Below are 25271 nucleotides of genomic sequence, written 5' to 3'. Positions count from 1 at the left end.
CATTCAAACGTGCTTTCTACAGGGCACATACATACTTTGCTGCTGTAGAGAAATAATGCTCCTGTGTACTGTGGCAGGCTCAGAAATATTGAAAAACTTAATGATTTCTCTTTCTGCCCTTGTTGTAAAGCTTTTCATTTTTTGACTCATACGTTTGGCAGAAACATAACCTAGTACCATTAAAATAGTTGTGATGGGGAACATAGGACTGGCTCGACCAGAGTGCTTGCTGACTTGGAGGAGTATGGAGTTGACCACCTTGCCTGGTCCGGTGTGGAACCAAGCCAGCGATGCTTTGCTGCAGTCCCATTTGCCCTGCTAGCTGGTCAACAGTTTGATGAGGAGGAGGTGAAGAGCTGGCTAAGTGTGCCATGAGGCTGACATTTCAGTACATCCCTGAGAAGTGAGCTTTGAGTCGATGTAGTGTTCCTGATCACCACGTGCAATTCACCCTCTCCAAAGTCTCAAAAATTCCTGGGTGTGAAGGGCGGCTGATTCTGATTGGGTGCTGGATAGTTTTCCAGAAACTCATGTACTTGATTGTTCATGTTTGTCAGTAGTTAATTAAACACGCCCAGGGGTTTTATCTCTTCAGTGACACAAACTGCAATAAAGGTTTATTTGTCATTGCAAAAAAATATGAATGGCCGATGAGCCTCTGTCTGTCAAAGAATGGAAGGGCTGGGGAACTGTCAGTCATCTCACTGCTAAGCAGAGCAGTGTCATGCTTCACCCTCACTCAGGCCTCTGATTTTGACCACTGGGACTTTAGAGCCCATCCTTTTAACGAGAAAAACAAAATTACAAGTCCCATAAGCAATAGTGGCGGAAGGGGTCATGCATGACCTGGGGCAACATCTGATTCAGCACATCCAGTTCAATTTTTTAAGTATTTGACACAATATTGAATTTATAAACTTTGTTTTTTATGGTCATGAGTCACCAGAATACTAAAAGTGTGTCTTTTATTTTCAAGGTCAATTAAGTAATGGTCACCAGTTTGGAAGCTCTGTTAATTATTCAGTATTTTCATCGATTTCCACATGTGGCGGGTTTGGGTCTGCCCCTGCATCGTTCCCGCTAACTCACACAGGTAAGGAGCTTGTAGCAGCAACATGATAACCCCATACTCGTCTTTAAGAAGTGCGCTCTGAGGCAGGTATCCTGTGGAAAAGTAAATTTTGCCATGTTCTGTGTCCCTACGTGTCCTCCATCTTATGTTATATGTGCATGATTAATATGCATATGTATTCCCCATGTTCGATTAAAGACGCACTTACAGTTGTGTCCATCTCTAGTATGTCAGTTTCCAGTTCTCGTGAATACTACGAATATCAGGCCTATGTAAAGCTACGTTGCCACGTTTCCCAGTGTGCACGTTATTTCATTGTAAAGTCCCCGTTCCTAGGCCTCAAAAGGGCCTGGACACCAGATTCAGCTCCTGTCTCCTGAATCCTCGCTGAGGAGCGATACAGCCCCCACCTGTATTCCTGACCCTTCACTTACTTCCTGCCTCACAGTGCCCGGTTCAGCCTGGCTCTGCCTACGAGTCTGCCAAGAGTATGTTATGATTCTAGTTATCAGTCCAGCCCTCCTTCTCTGCATTCCTAAGCTACTGAATCGCATCAATAGTTTCCGTCATCGTCTAGCCTTTACGTCTCCATGCAATAGAAATACTGTATTTATGGTCATTTAATATTCTTCATCACGCACTACATGTAGAATAATGCATGCTCCAGTCTTAGAGTCTGTTAGCCTTTACCCCGATAACTTTTGGATTCTATCAACATGTTCCCTAAACATCAGATACTAGATAGTGGTAGGTACATGTTGCCCTGACTCTCCAGACTTCAGTCTCTGCTCCTAGCACAGAGTTCATAGCCCCAGCTTCTCCTAGTAACACGTCATTGTCAGTTTGCGCGCACCATTAGGTTAGAGGTCCCGGCTCCTTAGGTAGCCCCCTCCATGTTTCCGCCCCATTTATGACATATTCTGTTACGTTTACATCACATGTCCATGTATACGCCTCTTGTTACACCTACTTTCACCCTTATCTTTCGCGACTGCTATTGACCACACCCACTGCTCCGCCTACTGTATTCATTGTAATGCAACTGTTTTAGTATATATGCTTGTGTACTGTTATTAAATGTTAGCGCGCTCATCCCAGATCCTGCCCGACAGCTGTCGGGGCCCCCCTGTCAGGCCCTGCCATCCTATTCCCGTGCAGGTTGTCCTGTTCCTGTCCTTTATGCTATATTAAACCTGCAAACTCCTACTACCTCGAATCTTGACTCTTATTTATTGAGCTATCTGTTATTGCTATGTCCAGTAAAACCTAGATCCGGTATTATTTATTTATATACCACAATCCGATCATTTTTGTAAAACAAGCAAGCTCCAACATCTGCTATGTACATTTGTTAAAATAAAACACAATCAAATCACAGTATACTGTTCCGGAGGTTCTTCCCAGAGACATTATCTGTAACTGAACGCAGACACCCTAGGAAGCATGTTCTTTTAAGACAAGTTGCGTTCACTCACCTGATGGTGACCTGCTTCATCATTGGGCTATACACCTCAACAGGCCGGCGCTAGAATGCCTGGTGGGCACCACAAGAGGGCATTTTGTCGGAGATCTTTTATTAAGTACGTCGGATGAGCATAGTACAACAGAGGATGTTGTGTCATAAGATGTGAGATTGGTGGCAGAACGAACTGTGGAGTGCACGATAAGATCGTATCCTGTTTTTTGACCCTGCCTAGTTTACCACTTGTCACCCCCTGAGGCCACACCGCCGAATCCTCTAAGTGGGGACGGAATCTCTCCTCGTACTTTACTCCCTGAAAGGACCGTCGGCATAAGAAGTTGTCCCAAAGCGGTATTCTAGAAACCTACTGTCTCCTCTATCACCTATCGTATTCTACCAGCCCCTGAAACCCAGCGGAACTTCGTATTGACTAAGGATGATTGAAAGTCGCCTTCATTTGCATGATATTTAAGAGGAAATAAGAGCAAGAGCGCCATGGGATCATAGTTGCGCTTACCGCTACCCTTTTCCCATTACGGAGAGAACCATCTTAGGAGTAGGTGTGGTTGTCCCCATCTGTACGGTACCTCTTCGCCCTGATGAAGGTGTTGCCATAAATTGGCCCAACATTGAAACGCGCGTTGGCGTATTTCTAGCGTGTGGCAGTATAACACCGTATATTTGATGATTACACCTATCCCCAGCCTGCCCGGCTTCCTTCGTTTAAAGTGACGCAATTATTTTCCAACTGTATTGCGCCCCAAGGCATTGACGTACCTTTGATGCAATTTTGTATAAATGCTTGAATGAATGAGTTTTTAGATGAGTGTAGCCAGTATGAATGGTTAGAGAGATTGATGTACGTTGAGTGTGTGGGACTACTACAAACACCTACTGTGTTGTTTCTACCCCTTTTTTAGATGTGTCTAGTGTCCATAATGAATCATGTAGAACACAAAAAGGACACACCTTTTTATGTATAGATCATGTTGAAAATATATCTGTTCTGAAATGAAATGTAATAAAATAAATTGAATAAAAAATATGTGCGTTTGGCTTTGATACTGTCAAGGATCACCCGAGTTTTTGAATTTTAGGATCCTCTGGAAGGACCGTATCTAAATTAGTTGGGCAGGGTTCTTTGACTTTCTTTACACTGTGAGATTGATGAAACTTTGAATATAAGATCAACTATCGACCAGTGGGGGGCGTGGTTTCGGCGCCGACCGGGATGGCAGCGTGAGCGAGTTGCTCCGCGCCGAGTCCCATCCTTACTCCTGCTTTATCTTGCCCCATGCCACCTGGCAGCCACAAATGAGGCCTTGGCGGGTCGCTGACCTGGTGGGGACCGTCTAATCCCCGTCGGGACCCTGGAAGCAGCGTGGACCGGACCTGGAGATCGGCCCGGCTGGCAGGACAAAGGAATCAAGATGGCGGCGCCGTCGGAGTGAAGCTCCGGAACCTGTGTGAGGAGCGGTGCGGGGCCGTCTGGAGGCGCCTGGAGGTCCGTCGCGAGGCGGAGAACTGAAGGAAGGACAGCGGGTGCGGACCCGGTGCGGCGGCGGTGAGCAGTGCGGAGGACTGACGGTAGCGGCACCCCCTCCCCCACCGGCTCCTCCGGCCGACTGGAGCGCTGGGGCTGGGCTCGAGCAACGCGGCCGGAGATCCCACGGATGAGAAGGGCCGCCCGGCTGCTGTGTGTGCTGCAGCGAGCGGAGACTCATCAGGGCGCTGGTGGAGCAGCGGAGCACGGCGCTTGCACGCCCCGGAGGGTGAGCGGGCTGAGTGGCAGCTGGAGGGTCGATCGCCCTGCTTGGTGACCAGCGTGGGAGCCCAGGCTTGGAACTGTGGGGTGCACTGTGACCGGGGTGGCCGGCGCACTCCGGCCCACATAAGGGCGTCTCAGGGCATTGCCAGGGGGGCTGCATCTGGGCCTGGCGTGCTGGAAGTGATTGCTGGTAGCCCCTTTGGAGTTGGGCAAAAGCACCATGGGGAGACTGCCGTTTCTGCCCGGCACATGGCCAATGGAATGACCTGCTTGCTGGGGGAGGAGGCTGCCGGTCCCTGCCTGGCACCTAGATTGGGGCGCCCCCCGCGGCCCTGACTTGATCCTCTCCGCACCAGGGGCAGTGTGTTGCCCGCTTGCTGCTAGCTGAGACAGCGGGGTACCGTGAGGCCCAACAGCACACGGAGGAGCAGCTTGGTCGCCCTGGCTGTGATGCACAGTGTCTGAAACTACTAGGAGCAGAGGGCTTGCTCAGCCCGGGACAACGGACTCACGGCTGCCGGCCTGATCGGCAGGGACTACGCCTTCTGGGCCAGAGGTTGGCGACGGGGCGAGGGCGTGGGACAGCTGGCTCCACATAACCACGCTAGCCCGGGGATAGGTGGTCAGCGCCTACTTGGCTGTCTTGTCGTTGGTGCTGAGCGGGCCCGGGATTGGTACTTTCGGTGGATCTGTCGTCACCGGCCACCTTTGGAGGAGGCTGCACGAGAGGCAGGCGTCCCGCGCTCGAGATGGCCGCGCAGGGGACTGGAGCCGCCACGACACAGGCGCACAGGGAAAGGGGATCAGAGGAAGCTGAGGACGGTTTCACGACGGAGCCCTCGTCGCAAGAGCAACGGTTGAATCTCCGCCTCGATGCGATATTGGCCGCGATTACTGCCACGAAGGACGAACTGCACCAGGACATAGCGCAGGTGGTGACGGGGCTTGGCCTGCTGAGAGCGGACCACGCTAAGCTCTCTGATAGAGTGAAATCCAACGAACAATTGCTCCAGGAGCTGAAACCGGCCGTGGTCACCGCGGAGCATAAACTCGAGGACGTGGTTCGTCGCCTGGCACTCCTGGAGCGTAGGGCAGAGGATGCGGAAGGACGCAACCGCCGGAACAATGTGCGGGTGGTGGGGCTCCCGGAGAAAATCGAGAAGGGTGACGCAGTGGCCTACATGGAGGACTGGTTTCGGACAGTGGTGGCGCCGGAGGGTCTGTCACCCTTCTTCTCGCTGGAACGAGCGCACAGAGTGCCCGCCAAACCGCCCCTGGAGGGCAGACCGCCCCGACCGATGGTGGTCAAACTGCTGCACTACAAAGACCGGGATCTGCTGATCCAAAGGGCGAGATCCCAAGGGCCCTTCCAGGTGGAAAACAGCAAGGTGACGATTTTTCCGGATTACACGCAGGAAGTGCAGCGGGGCAGGGCTTCCTTTCTGTCGGTGAAGAAAGAGCTGAGGGAGGAAGGGATTCAATACTCCCTGCTTTTTCCAGCCAAGCTGCGGATTGTTGTGGATGACAGAACCCACTTTTTCCAGACACCGGATGAAGCATGGTCCTGGCTGGAACTGTATCGTGCGGGGACGGATCGTGCACACAGGCCCGCCAGGGATCGTGCGCAGCCGGTCAGGGTCAGGAAGTCGCAGCGCATCCGCTCCCGGAATAGGCGCCAACGGGCCGAGCGAGAGGCGCAAATGCTGTCCGATAGACAGAGTGCGTTGGAGGCCACGGCGAACATCACGGGCTCGCAACGGGAGGACACCTCCAGGGGTTCGGCTTCGGAAGGAGAAGGGGAGAAGACCGGTGATGAAGACTCGGAGGTGGGGGGAGCGCAGGGGCCGGAGGTCACCCCACAAACTTCAGACGGTATATTTAATGGGTGAAGCTCGTGGCCGCTGGACTGCTTGTAAGGCCTGGACGCTCCTGACTCCTATTGGACTGCCAGGTATGGGGCTGCTTTAGCAGCATGGGGCTATGGGCGCGGGGTGGTCGCTCTGTCGTCCTGGTTTGGGGCTCCATAGTCCTCATCAGACCCTTAAGGTCTTCTGTGGTGTCGACTACAGACTAGTGTGATGTGTTGGGTGTTTGCGGTTTGGAACGGGGCTGAAGCTGGGTTACTAGGCCCTGTCCTGGGGAGGGGGTGGATGGGAGTTAAGGGGTGTGTTTTGAAGGGGTTGTACAATTGCTGCGATGCGGGTCACATTTATTGGCGTGCGCCACTGTTGGGGGTGATGCTCTATGGGGACGTTACCTAACTTGAAATGTGTCACATGGAATGTCCGGGGTATTCGAACTATGGTTAAGCGCCACAAGGTACATGCCTACTTGGTGAGGCGGGGCATTCAGATAGCGATGCTTCAGGAGACTCACTTGACTCAGCAGGAATGTGGGGCGTTACAGAGGAGGTGGCGGGGTCAGGTGTTTGGCACGACCTACTCAGCATTTGCCAGAGGGGTGTTAATATGGATCAGAGCGGGCACGCCATTCCAAGTCACGAGCCAGAAAATAGATCCGGAGGGCCGTTATGTGGTGGTGGAAGGACGGCTGTGTGGTAGGGAGGTGGTCCTGTGTAACATTTATGCCCCCAACGCTGATCAAGCGCACTTTTTTGAGGGTTTGTCGCGCTCACTGGCGTATTATTTGGCGGGCCCTATATTGCTGGCGGGGGATTTTAACTCCATTTCAGATGTGCTGTTGGACAGGTCACACCCGCCTTTGGCGGACTCCCCAGTGCGCAGACTCGCGACCCATAGGCGGGATTGGCAGGAGAGGTGGGGCTTGGTGGATGTCTGGAGGGCGCAGCACCCCGAAACCCGTGATTACTCCTACTTCTCAGCACTGCATGATCTGCATGTTAGACTGGATTCGGTGCTGTGTTGCGAGTCTCTGGCGAATGTGGTGATTCACTCTGAGTATTTGTCTAGGACCATTTCGGATCATAACCCACTGCTGATTTCTGTGCAATGGCAGCGGGCGAGGTCGGCGGTCCCTACATGGAGACTTCGTCCGGAGACGCTGGATGACACGGCGTTCTGTGACACGGTCCGACAGGGCATAGACGACTACTTCACGGTCAATGATGGGTCAACAGCGACTAGAGCGAATGAATGGGATGCGATGAAAGTGGTGGTGAGGGGGATATGTATGGGACGGTTTCTGACTGTGAGAGGGACTGTGCTGAATGACCTCGCGAAGGCGGAGGAAGTGCTGAGAGGGGTGGAACAGCAGCGACCCGAGAAGCCGGAGCTGCAAGATAGCTTGTTGCGTGCTAAGGAGGCGGTGGCAACTGAGACGGAGAGACTGCGGTGCTATGATTATAAGTTGTATGCGGTGAAAGTGCATGAGGAGCGAGACAAAGTGGGCACGCTCCTTGCGAAGTTGGCTGATCCGAACCCTAGAGGATGTCCGGTTATGAGTGTGCGGCAGGAAGACGGGGAGGTGGTTTATTCGCAGTCAGCGGTCCTGGGGCGCTTTCAGTCCTACTACACGGGTCTGTACGCCAGCCACCTCGAAGTGGGGGCCACGGACATTGGTAATTACTTAGATCAGGTCCCTTTGCCGGTATTGGATGAGGAGGAAGCCCGGGATCTGGGGGGCCCCGTCACCCTAGCGGAAATAAGAGGGGCGATTAGTCATATGGCGCGGAACAAAACTCCTGGGGTGGATGGATTGCCGATCGAGTTCTACGTCAAATTCATGGAAGTGTTGGTGCCCAGACTGCAGGTTGTGTATGCGGAGGCGAAACAATTAGGGCGGTTGCCTGACTCTATGACGGAGGCGCTGGTTGTGCCCCTGCTGAAGCCGGGCAGAGATGCTTTGGATGTCTCTTCTTTTCGTCCGTTGTCTATGCTGACTGTAGATTACAAGATTTTGAGCCGAATCCTGGCCACCAGGCTCCTACCACTAATGACCTCTTTAGTGCATAAGGATCAAGCGGGGTTCATCCCCTCTAGGAGCACTTCGATGAATGTCCGTCGGCTGATTGGGGTCATTGATAGTGCTGCCACAGCGGAACCAGGCCCAGTAGTGCTGACGGTTGATATTGAAAAGGCGTTTGATAGCTTAGAATGGGATTTTCTAGATGGCGTGCTGTTGAAGTTCGGGGTTGGGGAGGGGTTCCGGGGCTGGACGAGAGTGCTCTATTCTTCGGCTAAGGCGCGGGTGCGGCTGGGGACCTTGGTCTCCTCGGTTTATCCGGTCTGTAGGGGCACGAGGCAAGGCTGTTCGCTGTCCCCTCTGCTCTTTGCCCTCGCAATGGAACCGCTAGCGGCGCAGGCGAGAACAGGAATTGTTTTCGACGGGATTGCGCAGGGACCTGACTCTCATTACATTTCATTGTATGCTGACGACTTGTTACTGTACCTGGCGGATTCTGGAAGGGCTCTAGAAGGCGCAGTGGACATGTTGGGCAGGTTCGGGAGGCTTTCAGGCCTCAGAGTGAACTGGACTAAGACCTGTGTGTTTCCGTTGCGGCAGACCACGCTCTGCCCGCAGCTCACGAGGCCGGTAGTGTGGGAACCCTCTTGTTTTGTTTACCTGGGAGTGCGCATCTACCATGCGGCGGCGGACCTCCTTGAGGGGAATGTGGGGCGCTGTATTCGAGCACTGAGAGGCAGTGTGGACTTCTGGGCATCTCTCCCGCTGTCTGTACTAGGCCGTGTGGCACTGTTGAAAATGGTGGCACTCCCGAGGCTCCTGTATTATTTTAGAACGTTGCCGGTGTGGATCCCGCAGGGTATTTTTCGAGAGCTACGGACGTTGGTGACTGGCTTTATCTGGGGCCACGGTCGCCGACGGGTGGCTTTAGCCACCTTGATGCGACCCAAGTGTGAAGGAGGGATGGCTGTCCCCGACTATGAGCTATACTATCTGGCAGCGCAGCTCCAGGTCCTGACGCAGAACGTGGCCAGGGAATTCAGAGGACCTGAGGACGGCCGGGGGACCGGCGTTCAGAGGCATATCTTGTCGTCGATCGTGATGCAACAGAGACTGGTTAGTAGGGACCTTACGATGGAGGAAAGGACGCTTAGATTGTGTTGGAACAGGAACCTGAGGAGGGCTGGGAAGCGCCGGCCTTATGCACCGGAGATCCCGCTGGGAATGCTCACTGCCTTACCGCACGGAGGTGATTGGTCCCAATTGTTAGAATGGGAGGACCTAGGTTTGCAGATGGTAGGAGACCTCTATGTGGACGGGACGCTGGCCCCGTTCCAGACCTTACAGGGTCAATTCGGCCTGCCAAGTGGTTCCTTCCTGTTGCATGCGGCGGTTGTTGCGGCCGTGCAGAGGCACTGGGGGGGCGGACTGGCTGAACCGGAGGTGACGATGGTGTGCCAATATGTGGTGATGGCAGCGGGCACCGTCAAGGCGGTGACCTGCCTCCACAATAGGATGTTAAATGAAGGTCTGGCCCCGTTGGTTGAGTTGAAGTCGCGTTGGGAGGCCAGCGTCGGTAAACAGATCCCGGACTCCATTTGGGGTCAGGTGCTACATAGGACCTGGAAAGGAACGAGGAATGCGAGATTCCAACAGGTGCATTTTTTCGTGCTCCATAGGGCGTATTTGACCCCGGAGAGGTTGCGCCGACACTTCCAGGTGCTTGATGCCATGTGCCCACGTTGTCTAGAACCTGAGGTGGATCTTGACCACATGCTGTGGGGCTGTCCGAAATTGGGGAACTATTGGTCTGAGGTAGGGGACCTCTTGAATGCTGTTACGGATCGGGAGGTAGACTTTGACATGGCCGCTTGCCTGCTTCTTTGGTTCCCGCACACCAAAAAGACCAAGGTGACAAGCAAATTCATTGGGTTGGGATTGATACTGGCACAGCGTGAAATCACTTGGCACTGGAAGTCCAAAGAGGGGCCGTCAGTACGGAGGTGGAGGAATGAACTGGTGAAGTGGTCGGGTTGTGAGAGTGTGTCACGAATGCGCCAGGCGACTAGAACTGGTAACGAAAAGAGTTTGGACCTGGCAAGGTCCTGGGAGCTGGTGGTACAAGCATTAAGGGACTACCTAACTGAAGGCGAAGAAGCTGATCAGGTATAGGGAGGGATTCCGTGTGACTACTTGCTTGTCGACTCTTCCTGATAGTTGTCACCTTAGAGCTAGAAAGGGATGGTAGAACCCGCATTAGCAGCAGTTGAAGGGGAGGGCACTGGGAGGGAGTCGTGGGAGGGGGTGGTTTGCCGGCTAGCGGCAACCTCCCGGAACCGGATGGCCCAGGGGGGTAATTGTGATGTTTCAGTATCGTGACGTTGGAGTGGCCTAGGACTAGATGGAGAGGGTGGGTTGGTTGTTTTGGGATAAAAGCAGAAACGAGGTGCTGCATTTGACCTGTGCCCCGGATGGAGCACGCACCGAGATACCCCCAGTGTACTAAGTCATTGAAGCGCCGCCCAGCCTCCGGGATGTGGGCTAATCGGCTGTGTATTGTGTTACTATCGCACTGAATGCTGGGTACCATTGGGATCTAGGTTGGCTTGTTGGATATGTTTATTCCTGATTCTGCAATAAAAACATATTTCAAAAAAAACTATCGACCAGTTGCCACAATATAGTTAATGTGATCATCCTGATCCATGTTGAGATTAAAAACAGTGGCAGAGAAATTGAGGAACTAATGGCCCCTAACACTGTGTGAAAGTGTCGATCACCTATGGACCTGCTGGTAAGCTGGGGTCTATACTTCAGTTAAACATTTTTCATGCCTTGTGTTACTGCTTCGTTTCGGTTCCCAGATCTTGTGGTAATTTAATATCCTTTCAGGTTTTTAACAAATGTCTATTCGTTTCATCCCCTCTCATACTCTTCCTCTTTGCTCTATTTGTTTCCAATTGTGATGGCTTATTTTCCACCTGTTTATTACTTTCCTCCACTTGCAGCATTTCTAATGACTGAATTTTCCCATACTATCAGCTTGATTGTTTAGGCATTTATTTTTCATAACTGCTTGTACCTCCGATAGATCCTTATTAAATAGAGGGTAAAAGGGTTTTGTTGGAGACATTTGTTTACCCTCACCTTCACAATATGATATTTGGTCAGGGTTGTTTCCAGTGTTCAATCTCACTATATCTGATGCATTTGTATTTTTTATGCTTTTAGAAGCTTTATTTCTTGCTCTCTGTTGTTTTTTCCTCTCTCTTTTTGATAGATGAACTTCCGGAGCTGCGTATGTCATTGTTAATTATGTCGATCATAGGTTTATCACTTCTTGATCTTTTGTTTTCTTTAACAACAACAGTATTGTCTTTCCATTTTATTGTATCTTTAGAGGGGCAGTCGGTCTTGATGGTATGAATTCCCACATTAGGAAAATTCCCTTTTACATCGTCAATTATTGTTTTTAAAATATCCGGAATGGTAGCTAGTTTGTTAATTAGTGGGGCACAACTACACTCTGCATACGTAGATATTGGCTGAGATTGTGCCCTTACTATTAGATTATTTTGCCTTATTATCTTCTGCTCAATTCCGGTAACAGAGGATGCCGCAGCGCTCAAGAGATCTATTTGGTCCTCCTTTTTGTTGGACTGATATGTTAAAGCTTCCAGAGTTAATTGAGAGGTTTTGAAGAATAAATCCCAAATTACTCCCGCGTTCCCACTTCCCGGTACCTGAGTACCTGGGCTATGGTGTTGCCCATTTATGAATGATAGGTCCTTATACTTCTCTTTTTGTGGTCCTTGAAAATCATGTCCTCGTCACAAGAATTAATGAATTGTGGACTACTATTCAAAACTTCTTTTTGATACGGCGTACTCCAACGCTGCAGAGTTTCTGGGTTGCTGTTGTATTCATCCTTATTAATTTGAGATCCGTTATTTTGATTATATTTCGTCTGGTCCTGTTTTTTAACTGAATTTATTTTAGACAGAGTAAGGTCCGATTTCAGTGGGGTATTGGCTTCCCTTATGATTTTCACCCCACCATTTAGTTCATTTGGAGCTTCTTGCTCTGGTTGATTTATTTGGCCCAAATTAGATGGTTCCCCTATCCCGTTAGCTTTTCTGATTTTTACTTGCACTTCTATTGGCATTGGCTGCCTAGTTGGTAGTAAGTGCTGAGTATCTCCCATTGTTAGATTCATGCATTTTGGGTCCTCTTGTTGTGAACGACCAGTACGTGGAATAGTTAACATCTCTAGGTCCGTTATTTGACCCCAATGGTTGACTTGGTCCATAGTTGAATTTGACATTCGTTCGACTTCAGCTTCAGACTCAGGGTGGCCTGGTTCACTTACTCCTTGCTTAGGGGATATAATATTTGTTCTACTCAGCGGTTTAATTGGAGTTTGAAGAACACATGGGTTAGTTAGCAATGTTAGCATAGCACCAGTTGGATCTTTCATAAAGTCAAACTTTGACAGCGACTTTCCCAGTTTCCCAAATGTATGGACCTTAGATGATTTAAAGGACTATATGTCACCTGCCTATTTTATTTTAAACGTATCTAGTATTAGTGTTTGTTGTATTTTTCTTTTCCTTTTGATAGGAGGGAAAGGTGGCCGCTCCTTTCCTGACCTCATAATACACCCTCTAAGGTGAAGAAGTCTTGCTTCTTTCAGAGAATCAAATGGGCCAGTGACAAGACCAAAGAGTGCTTTGATATGACAAAAACACCTCCAAACACCTCCAAGGGAAAACACCCCCAAAGCACACCTCAGTACAGAATCCGCCGGTGCTGCTGGTTACTTATTTAATTAACTAATTCATTAATCGATTGATTAATATCCGGGCTCCGGGTAGGGCTGTAGTCTAGGCATACAGAGTAAGTCAGGGGCCGAGGGGTGCATCAATAGGGTCAAAGTCTATTGTCACTTTCCCCTTTGCATAATTTCTCAGATTTTGTTTTACAGAGTTGTTACAGACTCCAATGGCTCAGCGACTTAACCTTAACTACTCGCCACACGCCACACACCTCTTGCCACTTATCACTCACCACTCACTGTTCATTGCTTGTTCGTTGCTATTCATCGCTGTCAAGAGTACAAGGGAGAATGCTGGCAATCGTTCAGGAGCAAGAGCGGGATCCAGAGCCAGTCCCTCTACAGACGGCAGATGTAGGCACTTCCCTCCACTCCTCTGCTCAGCTCTGCTCTGCTCAATGCTTGGTGTATACGTAAAATCAGGCGGCAGTTCCCTGAGTTCTGAGGGATGATTGAAGCGTGCGATGTCGGACCATAGATGCGTCCATTCCTCATCGGAAATAGGACAGTGAATTAAGTCTTTCCACATATACATATTCTGGGGGCGTGGGGAAAGCACTGTTTTAAGGAGGAAGCTATAGATAAATGAGATCACCCCTTTCATGTTAGCAGTCTTGGTGAGAAAGGCCTCAAATGTTGTGAGAGGTCGAGTAGCAGCCTCCCGTATCTGAGGTGTGAGGGCGCAGTGCATCTATTGGATATACTGATATCTTTCCGTGTTCTTTGAATCAAAGTCCCTTTGACATTGATCAAAAGTAAGGGGATCAAAATTGTGAAATAAATGTATTAGATCTAAGCAGCCTCCCCTTCTCCAGGCATCAAAGGGTCCCTCATATTGGGCCGGGGGGGGAAAGCTGGATTGAAATGGATTGGAGTGAATGGGGATGGAAAAGGAGTCCACCTGTCATCGCCCAAAATTAAGTCCCATACTTTAAGAGTGGTGCATGTGGGGCAGCTAAGGTCACCCTGGCAGCCGCCTTGAAGAGAAGGGTTCCTCCAGCTATTTCCCTATGGCACTCTCATCTTTGGAGACTGCTTAGCCTGGCTGATATTTTCAGGGATAATTGTAAGAATTTTGAATTTAAATGGGGCCCCCTTGCCTCCTTCCTCTCCCGGGGCCTTCCGTCTGCAGTGTGTCCCTCCACCATCAGTGCCCTCAATCTCTTCCAGTTTTGATCACAATTCCTGTATTGACCAACCTCTCATTAGTATGAATACGCCGCCACCACGGGTGGGGTGGGAGGTGTTTTTTTTTTCTTTGTCCCTGGTTAGATTCATAATTACTTATCTAATGTTAGGATGAGTTTGTCCACGCTTTTTGGCTATTTCACATACAACACCTCGGTGGAGCAACCTGGAGAAATTACCGTTACAGAAGGCCGTTGAGTTTTCTTTAGACCTATCTGCTGGCTTAGCAAAGTTGCATGACCTTCTTTTTTTTCTTTTTTATCTCTCTGTCTCAGCTCCGGGGCACTTAGAAGCTGTATCTTTCATTTGGCGTATCTAATAAGAGGAGGAGCTGGTTTATATTGATCAATGCACTTTGTCCACCTGTTATAATTCTGTTGAGGCTTTATGATCCCCTGCGTGGGACCAAGTGATAATGTCATTTTTGCCTGTGGACTGTGGAAAAAAAAATATTAAACACATTTTTGACAAACATCAGGCATTATCTGCCCCTCTGTGCTCCTCGGTGCCCTACAGCAGCCGCCGCACGAGCAGCGCCAGCAGCGCCTTAGCACCGCGGTGCCGGCAGCACCTGTTCCTGACCCCAAAGCAGATCCGTAGAACTTAAAGCGCCCGTATAACAGGACGAGGGTGCAGCAGGAGAAACCTTTGGGAGTGGGAACCGGTCACAAAACAAACCCGGGCAGGAGTCTCAAGCTCCGCTCCGCTTGCTCGTCAACTCCTCCTCGGCTCGGCCCCCCGGCTCTAACCGATATGCTCTGCACTCAACGCCGAATCACAGGCCGACTACGACTGTGAACACCAACAGAGGGAAGAATTGTGTGTTTCACCCAGTTAGTAAAAAAAACAGCATAAGTCTTGGCTGCTTCTGCTGCACCCAGAGTCTTATGCGACTTTTCAGTCTAATTTTTCTGTCTGGAAAAAGATTGTGTCCTGGTTTTCTGCACCCAGTAAAACCAGGTGCAGAAAAACCTAATAACTGATAATCAGGTGGAATAAAATGAACACATGAAAGTCCGCCTTAATTTCATTGCCCTTGATTCACACTCTCGACCATAGTTGAGGGATTGGTCTAGGCATAGTCCTCGCAGCACACAATAGATTTGCGTGAGGCAGAGGCCAAAATTCAAAAGTCAGGATACCAGATACAAGTAGGTGGTAACTCAGGACAGGGGAAAATGCCTGTTGTCCGTGGAGGAGTCATTCCCTTCCCAGAAATCTGCATTACAAATTAATTAATAGTATATGTTTTTTTAATATCTGTTTGGTGCCAGTCCATATGACTTTAATATCTGCCTTTGGGATTCTATGTTACAACTCCATAGGGTACATGTATCCTTTGTGAGCTTAATAAAATGTTGAAAATTCTACAAATCCCCACTCTTCCATCCAAGTACTCTCATGCTACCATTCTACACTCTGCTCTGTCTGAAAAACAGCTCAACATTTTCAAAATTCTGCATTGATTTGGCTTGTAAATTATATTTTTGGAAATGTACATGTATTAACTATTTAATTTTAATACTATAGGTGATTGAAATTACGGACGAAGAAAGCAAGATTTAGCACTACGCAACTGAATGTCAGTGGCATAAGGATTATTTTGAAAAACTGAAGGACATCCAGCATTCTACGTTTAAACAATTTCCAAAAATCTAAGTGTGGCAAGGAAAGTACTATACCTGTAAGTGAAGTCTTTAATTGTGCATTTCATTAACCCAGAGCAAAGCCATATCTGTGCACACAGCATCAGAAATAATGTAGAAAGACCGCTTCAGCATCCTCATCTGAAATATTATCAGAAAGACAAATTGCCTCAGCATGACAGAATAACGTTCATCTAAAGCATCATGTAATTTTAGAGAGGAAGCACACACTACATAAAAGAAAGTTACAACTAAAGGTTTCTTCTGGATACCATCAAAGAAAAGACGCTGAAAGAAGACTCCGAAGCTGACACGTTAACAACCAAAAGATTGGAAAATCACCTTTGTTCAACAACCGTTTTTAACCAGTTACGCAAGTTTGAGACTATCTGTCTCTGGATATAAAACACCTTCACCCACTCTGCTCTTTCTTGCGAAAACCTTAAAAATTCACCACTTTATTGTGTTAATGACCATCTCAGATTGTTTCCTTTTTATTGTGTACTGTTCTGTAATTCTATGTAAATCGCCTCAACATTATCTGTTGTGCAGGAGTCATATGTAAAACTGTTAAATATAAAAATGGATTAAAGGAGCACTGTTGCGCTATATCTAATGTAAATAAATCCTCATCCTCAGAACTACAAACCTTAAACTTACCCCAAACATAGAAAGGGTAGAAGGAACTGATGTTCTGCGACTAATGATCCACAATAGTACTCTGCACGTTCTAAAGCCCTCAGTTACTGCCATTACACCAGTGCAAAAAGGTACTTATCAGTTTAATCATTAAATATCAGACTAACACCTTATTACTGCATTGCTAAGAACCTATACAAATAGATTTGAGAAAAACTTCAGTCACAAATTAAGTTGCTGCCAGAGAGGCTATTACCTAAAGACTATTATCTGTTAGAAAGATTTCAACAGGTGTTACAGGACTGCTTCCCTACATTTTTTGCTCAATTCAAGTGTTGAGAAGATTACACACAATTTCTTTTAGAGATAAGTGCTGAACATTATCTAAACAAGCCCGACTCTAAAATTGAGGGCAAAATAACCGAAGTTAGGGAAAAAAGTTACCTGTGCCCAAAAAGATACAGCCATAAATCATATCTCACAGAATTTGACAGAATGCACACAGGGGAAAACCACTCTCAGTGCAAAGTATGCCAAAAAAGTTTCAGGCGTAAATCTTATCTCACTGAGCATATGAGAATCCACACTGGGGAAAAACCTTTTCAGTGCTCTGAATGCCAGAAATGTTTCAGTGACAAAAAAAGACTCACTAAACATACAAGGACCCACACTTGGGTAAAACGTTATCAGTGCACTGAATGCGACACATGTTTCAGTGAAAAAAGCAGTCTCACTCAGCATATAAGAACCCACACTGGGGAAAAACCTTATCAGTGCTCTGAATGCCACAAATGTTTCCGTCAAAAAAGCAATCTCACTGAGCATATAAAAATCCACACTGGGGAAAAACCTTATCAGTGCTCTGAATGCCTGATATGTGTCAGGCAAAAAAGGGATCTCACTCAGCATATAAGAATCCACACTGGGGAAAAACCTTATCAGTGCTCTGAATGCCACAAATGTTTCAGTCAAAAAAGCCATCTCACTGTGCATATAAGAATCCACACTGGGGAAAAACCTTATCAGTGCTCCGAATGCCAGATATGTTTCAGTGTAAAAAGCAGTCTCACTAAGCATATAAAAATCCACACTGGGGAAAAACCTTATCAGTGCTCTGAATGCCAGATATGTTTCATTCAAAAAAGCAGTCTCACTCAGCATATAAAAATCCACACTGGGGAAAAACCTTATCAGTGCTCCGAATGCCACATATGTTTCAGTGTAAAAAGCCGTCTCACTCAGCATATAAGAACCCACACTGGGGAAAAACCTTATCAGTGCTCCGAATGCCAAAAATGTTTCAGCCAAAAATCTCATCTCACTGAACATGTGAGAATCCACACTGGTGAATAAAATTATCAGTGCTCTAAATGTCAGAAAAGATTCAGAGGTAGAGATGGTTACTAGCGCCATAAGAAAACACACCATCAAAATAATTCAGTTCTCCGAATGCCAGAAAATCATCAATTATAAACTCAATCTCACTCTACATGAGCAGTCGCACACAGGGAAAAAACATTACCAATTTCTGTGAATGCCAGAAATTCCTATTTGATAGGCACAGCCTCACTAACTATAAGCGACTCCATACTGATGAAACACCTTATTAGTGTTCTGAATGCCAGAAAAGCTGCAGAGAAAAACGCTATTTCACCATGAGAAACTCCACACTAGAGAAAATCCTTATGCCATAAAAGGTTGAATCTGAAAGACAGTGTTATGCTTCATGAGAGATCCCACTCTGGGGAAAAACCTTATGAGTGCTCGAAATGCAAGCAATGTTTTGCTTACAAATTACTTCTCACTTGACTTGAGCGAACTCACATGGGGGAAGAAAGCCTTATGTGTGTTCTGAATGTCAGATAAGGTTCAGTCTTTAATACAATGTCATTTCACATGAGAGAATTCACACTGGACTAAAGCCATATACAGGAGGGGAAAGCCAGAAACATTATACTCAGAAAAGAGATCTCACTAAACATGAGAAATGCATCCACACCAGGTGAAAAGTAAGGTGTATCTTGAGTTTGCAGAAAAGCTTCTAACAACCTGACTTTACATGAGAGAGCACATATTGTAGTTGCAATAGAATTCATCAAGAAACTCTTGCAGGATAACTTAGGCTGCCCGCATGCAACATCCAAAGAAATTTCAGGCCTGGAAATATTTTTAATTGCAACAGAATCCACAATTTGAGTATCTGAAAGTTACAAAACTCTCAAGGTCTCTACTATACACAGAGAAGTGTTAGTGCTTGCAAAAATCAACTAATTGCCCAAAAATCACAATAATAATGTCTTAAATTTTACTCCACCCAAAAGGTTTCTACTCACCCTTGTTTCTTAACATATGACTGATATCTATTTATTAATGATAAGATTAAGCCTATGCGGAGTTCCTCAGTGAGGAACTCCGCAAAGTGACAAAAAAACTCTTGGGTCTACGCGGAGTTCCGCAAGCAGTGGAGTGCATAAGGGTCATGCCGTTTATGGTGATTTCATCCCATGTTGGAGGATCATTTGGCCCTTCTCTTCCACAAAGTTATGGATCTCTTTGCCAAGGGAGCTATCAAACGCGTCCCTGTGCCAGAATTAGGTCGGGGTTGCTACTCCCACTACTTCTTGGTACCGAAGAAGGACAAAGGCCTGCATCCTATCTTAGTCCTCAGGGACATCAACCGCTTCCTCCGAAAGGAGAAGTTCAAGATGTTAACCTTGGCTCAGATCTTGTCTGCCTTCGACCCTGGAGATTTGATGGTAGCGTTGGACTTGCAGGCCACTTGCTTTCACATCCCCGTCTTGCCTGCCCACCGGCATTACCTGCGGTTTACGGTAGGCCACACGCATTTACAGTTTACCACGCTACCCTTTGGCCTTACCAGCCCCCCCGGGTGTTCACGAAAGTGATGGCGGTGGTCGCAGCTCATCTGCGCAGATCAGGGGTTCCAGTCTTCCCCTATCTTAACGACTGGCTGTTGAAGGCGAGCTCGCCAAGGCTGTCGTCTCCCACCTCCAGACTACGACGGACTTCCTGCATTTGCTGGGGTTCACAGTTAACGTGCTGAAGTCGCACCTGATTCCCTCCTATAAGCTCCTTTTCATCGGAGCGGTTCTGGACACAGCACAGTTTTGGGTCTATCCTCCCTAGCAGCAAGTCCAGGATATTCGGGCTATGATCACATTTGATTGGATTCTCCACTCCTGATCCTGCTCTGGAAGGAAGTCCTTAGTCATATTAAGGAGGTATTGGGCTTCCCCCTGCCTGAGTCCACAGCCAGGGGGAAGCCCAGTACCTCACACCTGATAACCTAAATGCACTCACTCACAGCGATTGGACTATAGCACTTCACATGCTTGGGGCGGCTAAACAACTTATAGCACTATACTGGAAAAAAGCGGAGACTCCCCCAATTGCCGCTTGGTTTGTGCGCTAGTGGTATGTCATAACTATGGAACTTTTTACAGCGCGACTGCAATCACGAGACACCCGCTTCACAGCTGTTTGGCGACCCTTAGTTTAATACCTCTATAAAATAGAACATGCACGTTATTTACCCTCAAAAGTTAAAAAGCGCTGTGACTCTTTGAGGATGATATACTTCCGCCAGATCCTAACAGGCTTCTCACATAATTAGAACAGTAGTGCCCGCCAACCCCTTCAACAAGCATTAAGACCTTCATTCGCCACACCTGACACCATCACACACCTATTCCCGTCCGTCCACCCAACCGCCTACTTTGCTGTATACCTCTCCTTTCTATCTCTTTTTTCGACCCTTTTCTGTCCATCTACCGCTATCCACTTTATATGGGGTTCTAGCCTGTGTTCTCAATGTTATTGGTTTTAAACAGGTCCTGAGACTTCCCACAACACGCTAATATTGTTATATGTACTAGATCACGCGGCCGGCCTAACATGGGTTGTAGGCGACATGCTGTGTTCCAATTAGTTTATTATTGCCTTTTTCTATGCTGGGAAACTCTTGAAACCAACGCGGCCGGCCCTCAATGGGTTGTGGGCTTAACGCTGTGCACATCTGGACCTATGTTCTACTCCTGATTTAGAAAATAAAACAGATTAAAAAAAAGATATTTCAATATGTTTGACAAAAAGAATAGGTACATTTCATGACAATATTGAAATGGGAAATAACAGGAACAAATATTTACACCACATTTCAAAAATATTAGAGACTACATTTCAGCAATATAGAAAATACTGAGGTTCTTGCATTAATAATCCATTTGGTAAAAGTGATTGCTTGTGGAGTCAGCTCACTCCTGTGTCTGTTATTGCGTTTAAATAAAGGCATTTTTAATGCACCCCATTTTACTTTCAGATTCAGAAACTCCCCCTCGGGTTACTACCTCCTGTTACTGTTTTGCAGTCCACATATGGTTTCAAAGCTTAATACATACCTTAAGGATGTATTACATATTCAAAAGGGACTCTATTAACGTTCCCCTTTCAAATTCTGAATTGTTAAATGGGCTTAGTACATTTCAAAAAGGGGTTTAGCATTTGCAAACTCTGTGAATTACCCAACCAGTGGATTTTTGAACAATAAAACCCTTGGTACATGAGACAATTTTTCTCAATTCCTTCCAAATTAAGTTTGCTAATAATGTTAGTTGAATGATAACCTGTGCACGTACCTATTTAGTGTAAGTGTTGCTTCAGATCAAATAAAAACCATTACACATAACTCTTACACAATACTTAAAGACTTTCTGACATCCAGCTTTAATGTTTTGTTAAATATATTCGCAAATGTTGTCACTTAAACAGGAAAGCACCTAAGCGGTCTATGGACATACATAGGATGTAATCATAATCTTTAGATACATTTTCTGAGTTTTAGGTCCAATGTGTGTCTTCTGGGTTTACTCTAAACCAATATAACAAACATATTCACTCCTTTTAAATTTGATCTGTTTGAACTGGTTTCTATTCCAGACAATAATCTAGATTTAGACCAAGGATCAATTCCACCCATGGCTTTTAAAATCTATATATCATTGATCTTTTAGTGTTATCGCAAATACAACTGTAATAGAACTGATCTGAGAGATGGACCTTCAAGTATTATGCTCAGTCAATTTATTGAACAAACTATGGAGTTAAAATCTGAATAGATTCGATTCACAAGCATTGCCTGACCACTGTATTTTACATCAATAGATTAATTATCAGCACATTTTCTCTAAGTACAATTCAGTCATCTTCTATTTTTCGCGGAACTCTTGCTGGTCTGTTAGAACTCTTTCAAAAATATGACATTTAAATGTCCAAACAATCAGGAATTCTAGTTTCAAGCATGGTCAAACCTTAATGAATGCTATACCTAAAGATGCCCTTCTGTTCCTACATTTTATTTTGCACCATGATTCAGAAATGGCATGTTTTTGCTTTCAGAGGTAAAATTCTAAACATATTTATTGTTGTTGACATCAGAAACATTATCACTAATTGGGAAGATAACCACAAGTGGTCCTGTGATGCTTGCTGGAATGGGAAGTGTTTATTAAAAAGGTGGATTGAATTCAAGTTTAGGTGACAATTTTACCAAAGTGTATGGTTTTTGTATATATTTAAAGTTGTTGATCTCCAAGAATTGAATTGAAATTCAAGATTATCATTGTAATCCTATTGTTGGAAAAGATGTGATTTTGAACCCCATGAGGCGGTTCCTTTCCAGAAAGCATTCAGGTTGGAATCATGAGTCAAATAATGCTGAGGAGGTTAAAATATTCAACTTAAATTCAAATTACACATGAAATGTTCATTGTTCAATATATTTCTCTTAGTATTTTAGTTTGCAGACTTTATTGCTTAAGGAAAATAATTAGTTTTTTTTTCTATATGTAGGAAGCATTACATTAATGAAACCACTGTATCCCACCTTCTTTCTTTCCTTTCCTGTTCTTTATGAACGTTTCTATTGTTAAACTTTAAAGATTGCCCGAAATTAAGAATTGTGCTCTACATAACTTTGCTGTGTTACAGTATGTTGATTTTTATGTACAAATTTTGTCTCTTATGTGTATGGCAACTGATGTTTTGTTTTGTTTTAATAATCAGCTTATGTTTATTAGGTTTCATTATTCAATAAAATGTTTCAAACACAACAAATGGTAGTTGATATGTATTTACAACTGCAGCATTTTTATTGTATGGGCAGTTTCAAAGGGGCCAAAAATATGGTCTGTGGGATGATGGAGGACCACATTGGCATCATCAGGGGGAGGTTTGGGCAGGTGATTAGGGGTATATGTAAGGTTGGAAGTAGGGGGAACAAAGCATGTACATTGTGTGGACTGTGACTCCTGGAGTTATTGTGAGAGATACCATGCTACCTTGTAAATGAATTCCCTAGTGATTATTATCAACAAACTTTATTTGATTTTATAAAAGAAAACCATAAAAGTCATACATAAAATGATAAAACATCTTCCAAGTTACAGATTGACAAATATAATATGTCCAAATTAATCAGAACACAAGATAAAAATTCATGAATTACAGTACAGAAGTTAATCGCAGCTTGACCTAAGTCTAACAGCGACCCGTGAAAAGTTAAGCGTATGCAAAACAGTGTCATTAGAGAGGAGTTGTAAAAAGATAAGAGCAAGTCTCACCCTCCTAAAACCCGCTTTTTTGAGAATGAGAATAATAAATACCTTTCTAGGGACAGCAGAAAAACTACAAAACATTAAAAAGTGCATCATGTCCTGAGGAGACTCACCATTGCAGCCACAGGGCATGAGGCACAGGCGTCTGTGGAAGCCGCGAGGGTGTGCCAAGAGGTAATGGAAGAGGTTGCGCTGAAACTGGGTCAATAGAAAACGATCATGGATGCTTTTAAGCCCTAGAAGATAAGGTTCGGTGGTTAGTACAGTTTTTACCACAATGTACTTACGCACACTAGCCTTACACAGCTCATAGTTCCCTCTCTATCACAGGAGCTCATTCTTAAAAAACACTCTTTCACCAGAGAAAAGTCCCTCTTACATGCGCTCAGGGTTAGCAAATAGTTCCCACCTACCCTGGAGAGGCCAACTCTTATATACTTGAGCCATCGGATGCTTGAGACATGGTCAAGTGAAAGGCATTCCCGTAGGACATCTTTGTTAAGTGTATTTTCTTAATTAGCCCAAATATTAAGCCACAAAGGCAGGGGACGGAAAGCCAGGACATCTGAGAGGAAAGGCATCCCCAACTCTTTGTGCATGACATAAAACGAGGTGCTTTGTGGGACAGAAAGGGCCCGTTGCAGGAAAGAGTTTTCAGGACTTTGCACTGCCCCTACCCCAATGTGACCCCATATCTCACTCCCATAACTAACCTTTGAGATATATTTGGCTTCATATATTTTCAAAAGAGCCACTATTGGCTTCCCTCCCACTCTGCTGGCAAAGTTAAAAACAGCTGCAAAAGCTTTCACTATATCCCCTTTCTTCCAAATAAACAAAGGGCACCAACTCAAGGAATCGTCAAACACAACTCCCAAATAGGAGAAAACATTGGTCTTCGGTATTAACGAAAGTCCGAATTTAAAAGTGAACTGCTTAGCTTCACGAGGTCCCACCTGCATAATGAACGACTTGGAATGATTAAACGAAAGGTTCAAGTCCTTCATAAAAAGGGCAAAAAAATTCAGAAGAAGTTGTAGGCCCCTAGCTGTCCTCGCCGAAGGACTGCGTCGTCTTCGTATAGGAGGACTGGCAGGCTACGCTTGCCTACCTGGGGACAATCCGCATTTGTGGCCAAAAGGGCCTTCTCTAAGGAATTAATATATAGGTTAAAAAGAAAGGGTGCTAAAATGCACACCTGACACACCCCTTTCTTGATGTCAAGCTGACTGGACACTTTCAGATCCTTTGAATAGCGGACAACCGCGGTTGAATCACGGTGAAGATCCCTCAGAAATAAAATGATGTTACTGTCAATGCCAATGGAGGACATCAGCTGCCACAGCTTGGACCTATTGACCCAGTGGAATGCTGAGGACAGGTCCATGAAGGCTAGGTATATGGGGCTGGAACAAGCCACAGTGTATTTGTTCAGAACCATGTACAGGTTTAAACACTGTTCCACAGTGGAACGACCTGGGCGAAAGCCGTATTGAATATCGGATAAAAAGTTGTTTTCATCAACCCAAGATACAAGTGTGTCAAGTACCATGCGGCCCGCACCTCCACCACAGAGTCCAGAAGAGAAATGGGCCTGTACTGATCTCCCTTTTTAAATACCGGGACTATAATCGATAGTCCCAAGAATCTGGGCGTCCAACCCGGACTGCAGCATTGATAACAGCTGTGAGGATTGGCACCCAGATTTCTACGTGGGCGATGTAGAGATATGGCGGGATCCCATCTGGCATGGTGGCCTTGTTTTTAGACAGACCCAGACTCTTGCGTGGTGAAAATAAGTTCCGACTTGCATTCCACCCTTACCTGCCCCTCAGTTGGCGGGGTATCCGACTGGAAGATACCCTCAAAATGACGTACTGAATTGTCCTCAGTGATATGGACATCCAGTAAATTTGCATTATTTCCAGATAGAAATGGGCTATTAATAATGCCCCAGAACTTTGAGCTATTTCGCAGTGTACTAGCCTCCACTAAATCGATCCAGGCCTCCATCTTCAGGGCCAACTCGCGAGTTGCTAGAGCAGCCTTACATGCTCTTTGTAGGCCTCGGGGCTTAACACCCAAGGCCTGTCTCAGGTTCCTGGAAGCCTGGGCGCACGCGGAACTATCTTGGACCTGGTTGCTTAC

General features: G+C 46.4%; 1 protein-coding gene across 1 annotated transcript; it reads left to right on the top strand.

The window, feature by feature from the left end:
* The first annotated feature begins 975 nt into the window (after nt 1-975).
* Nucleotides 976-22623, top strand: LOC144806447 (uncharacterized). Its single transcript, XM_078672809.1, has 2 exons — nt 976-1093; nt 15737-22623. Exon 2 carries the CDS (start codon nt 16987-16989, stop codon nt 17842-17844), a length of 858 nt encoding a protein of 285 aa, XP_078528935.1. The 5' UTR covers nt 976-1093; nt 15737-16986; the 3' UTR covers nt 17845-22623.
* Nucleotides 22624-25271: the final 2648 nt, after the last annotated feature.

The sequence above is a fragment of the Lissotriton helveticus genome (assembly GCF_964261635.1).
Source record: "Lissotriton helveticus chromosome 1_1 unlocalized genomic scaffold, aLisHel1.1 SUPER_1_unloc_72, whole genome shotgun sequence".
Lineage (NCBI taxonomy): Eukaryota > Metazoa > Chordata > Amphibia > Caudata > Salamandridae > Lissotriton > Lissotriton helveticus.
Note: the sequence above shows the minus strand (reverse complement) of the source record. Positions and strands in the feature narration are given on the sequence as shown.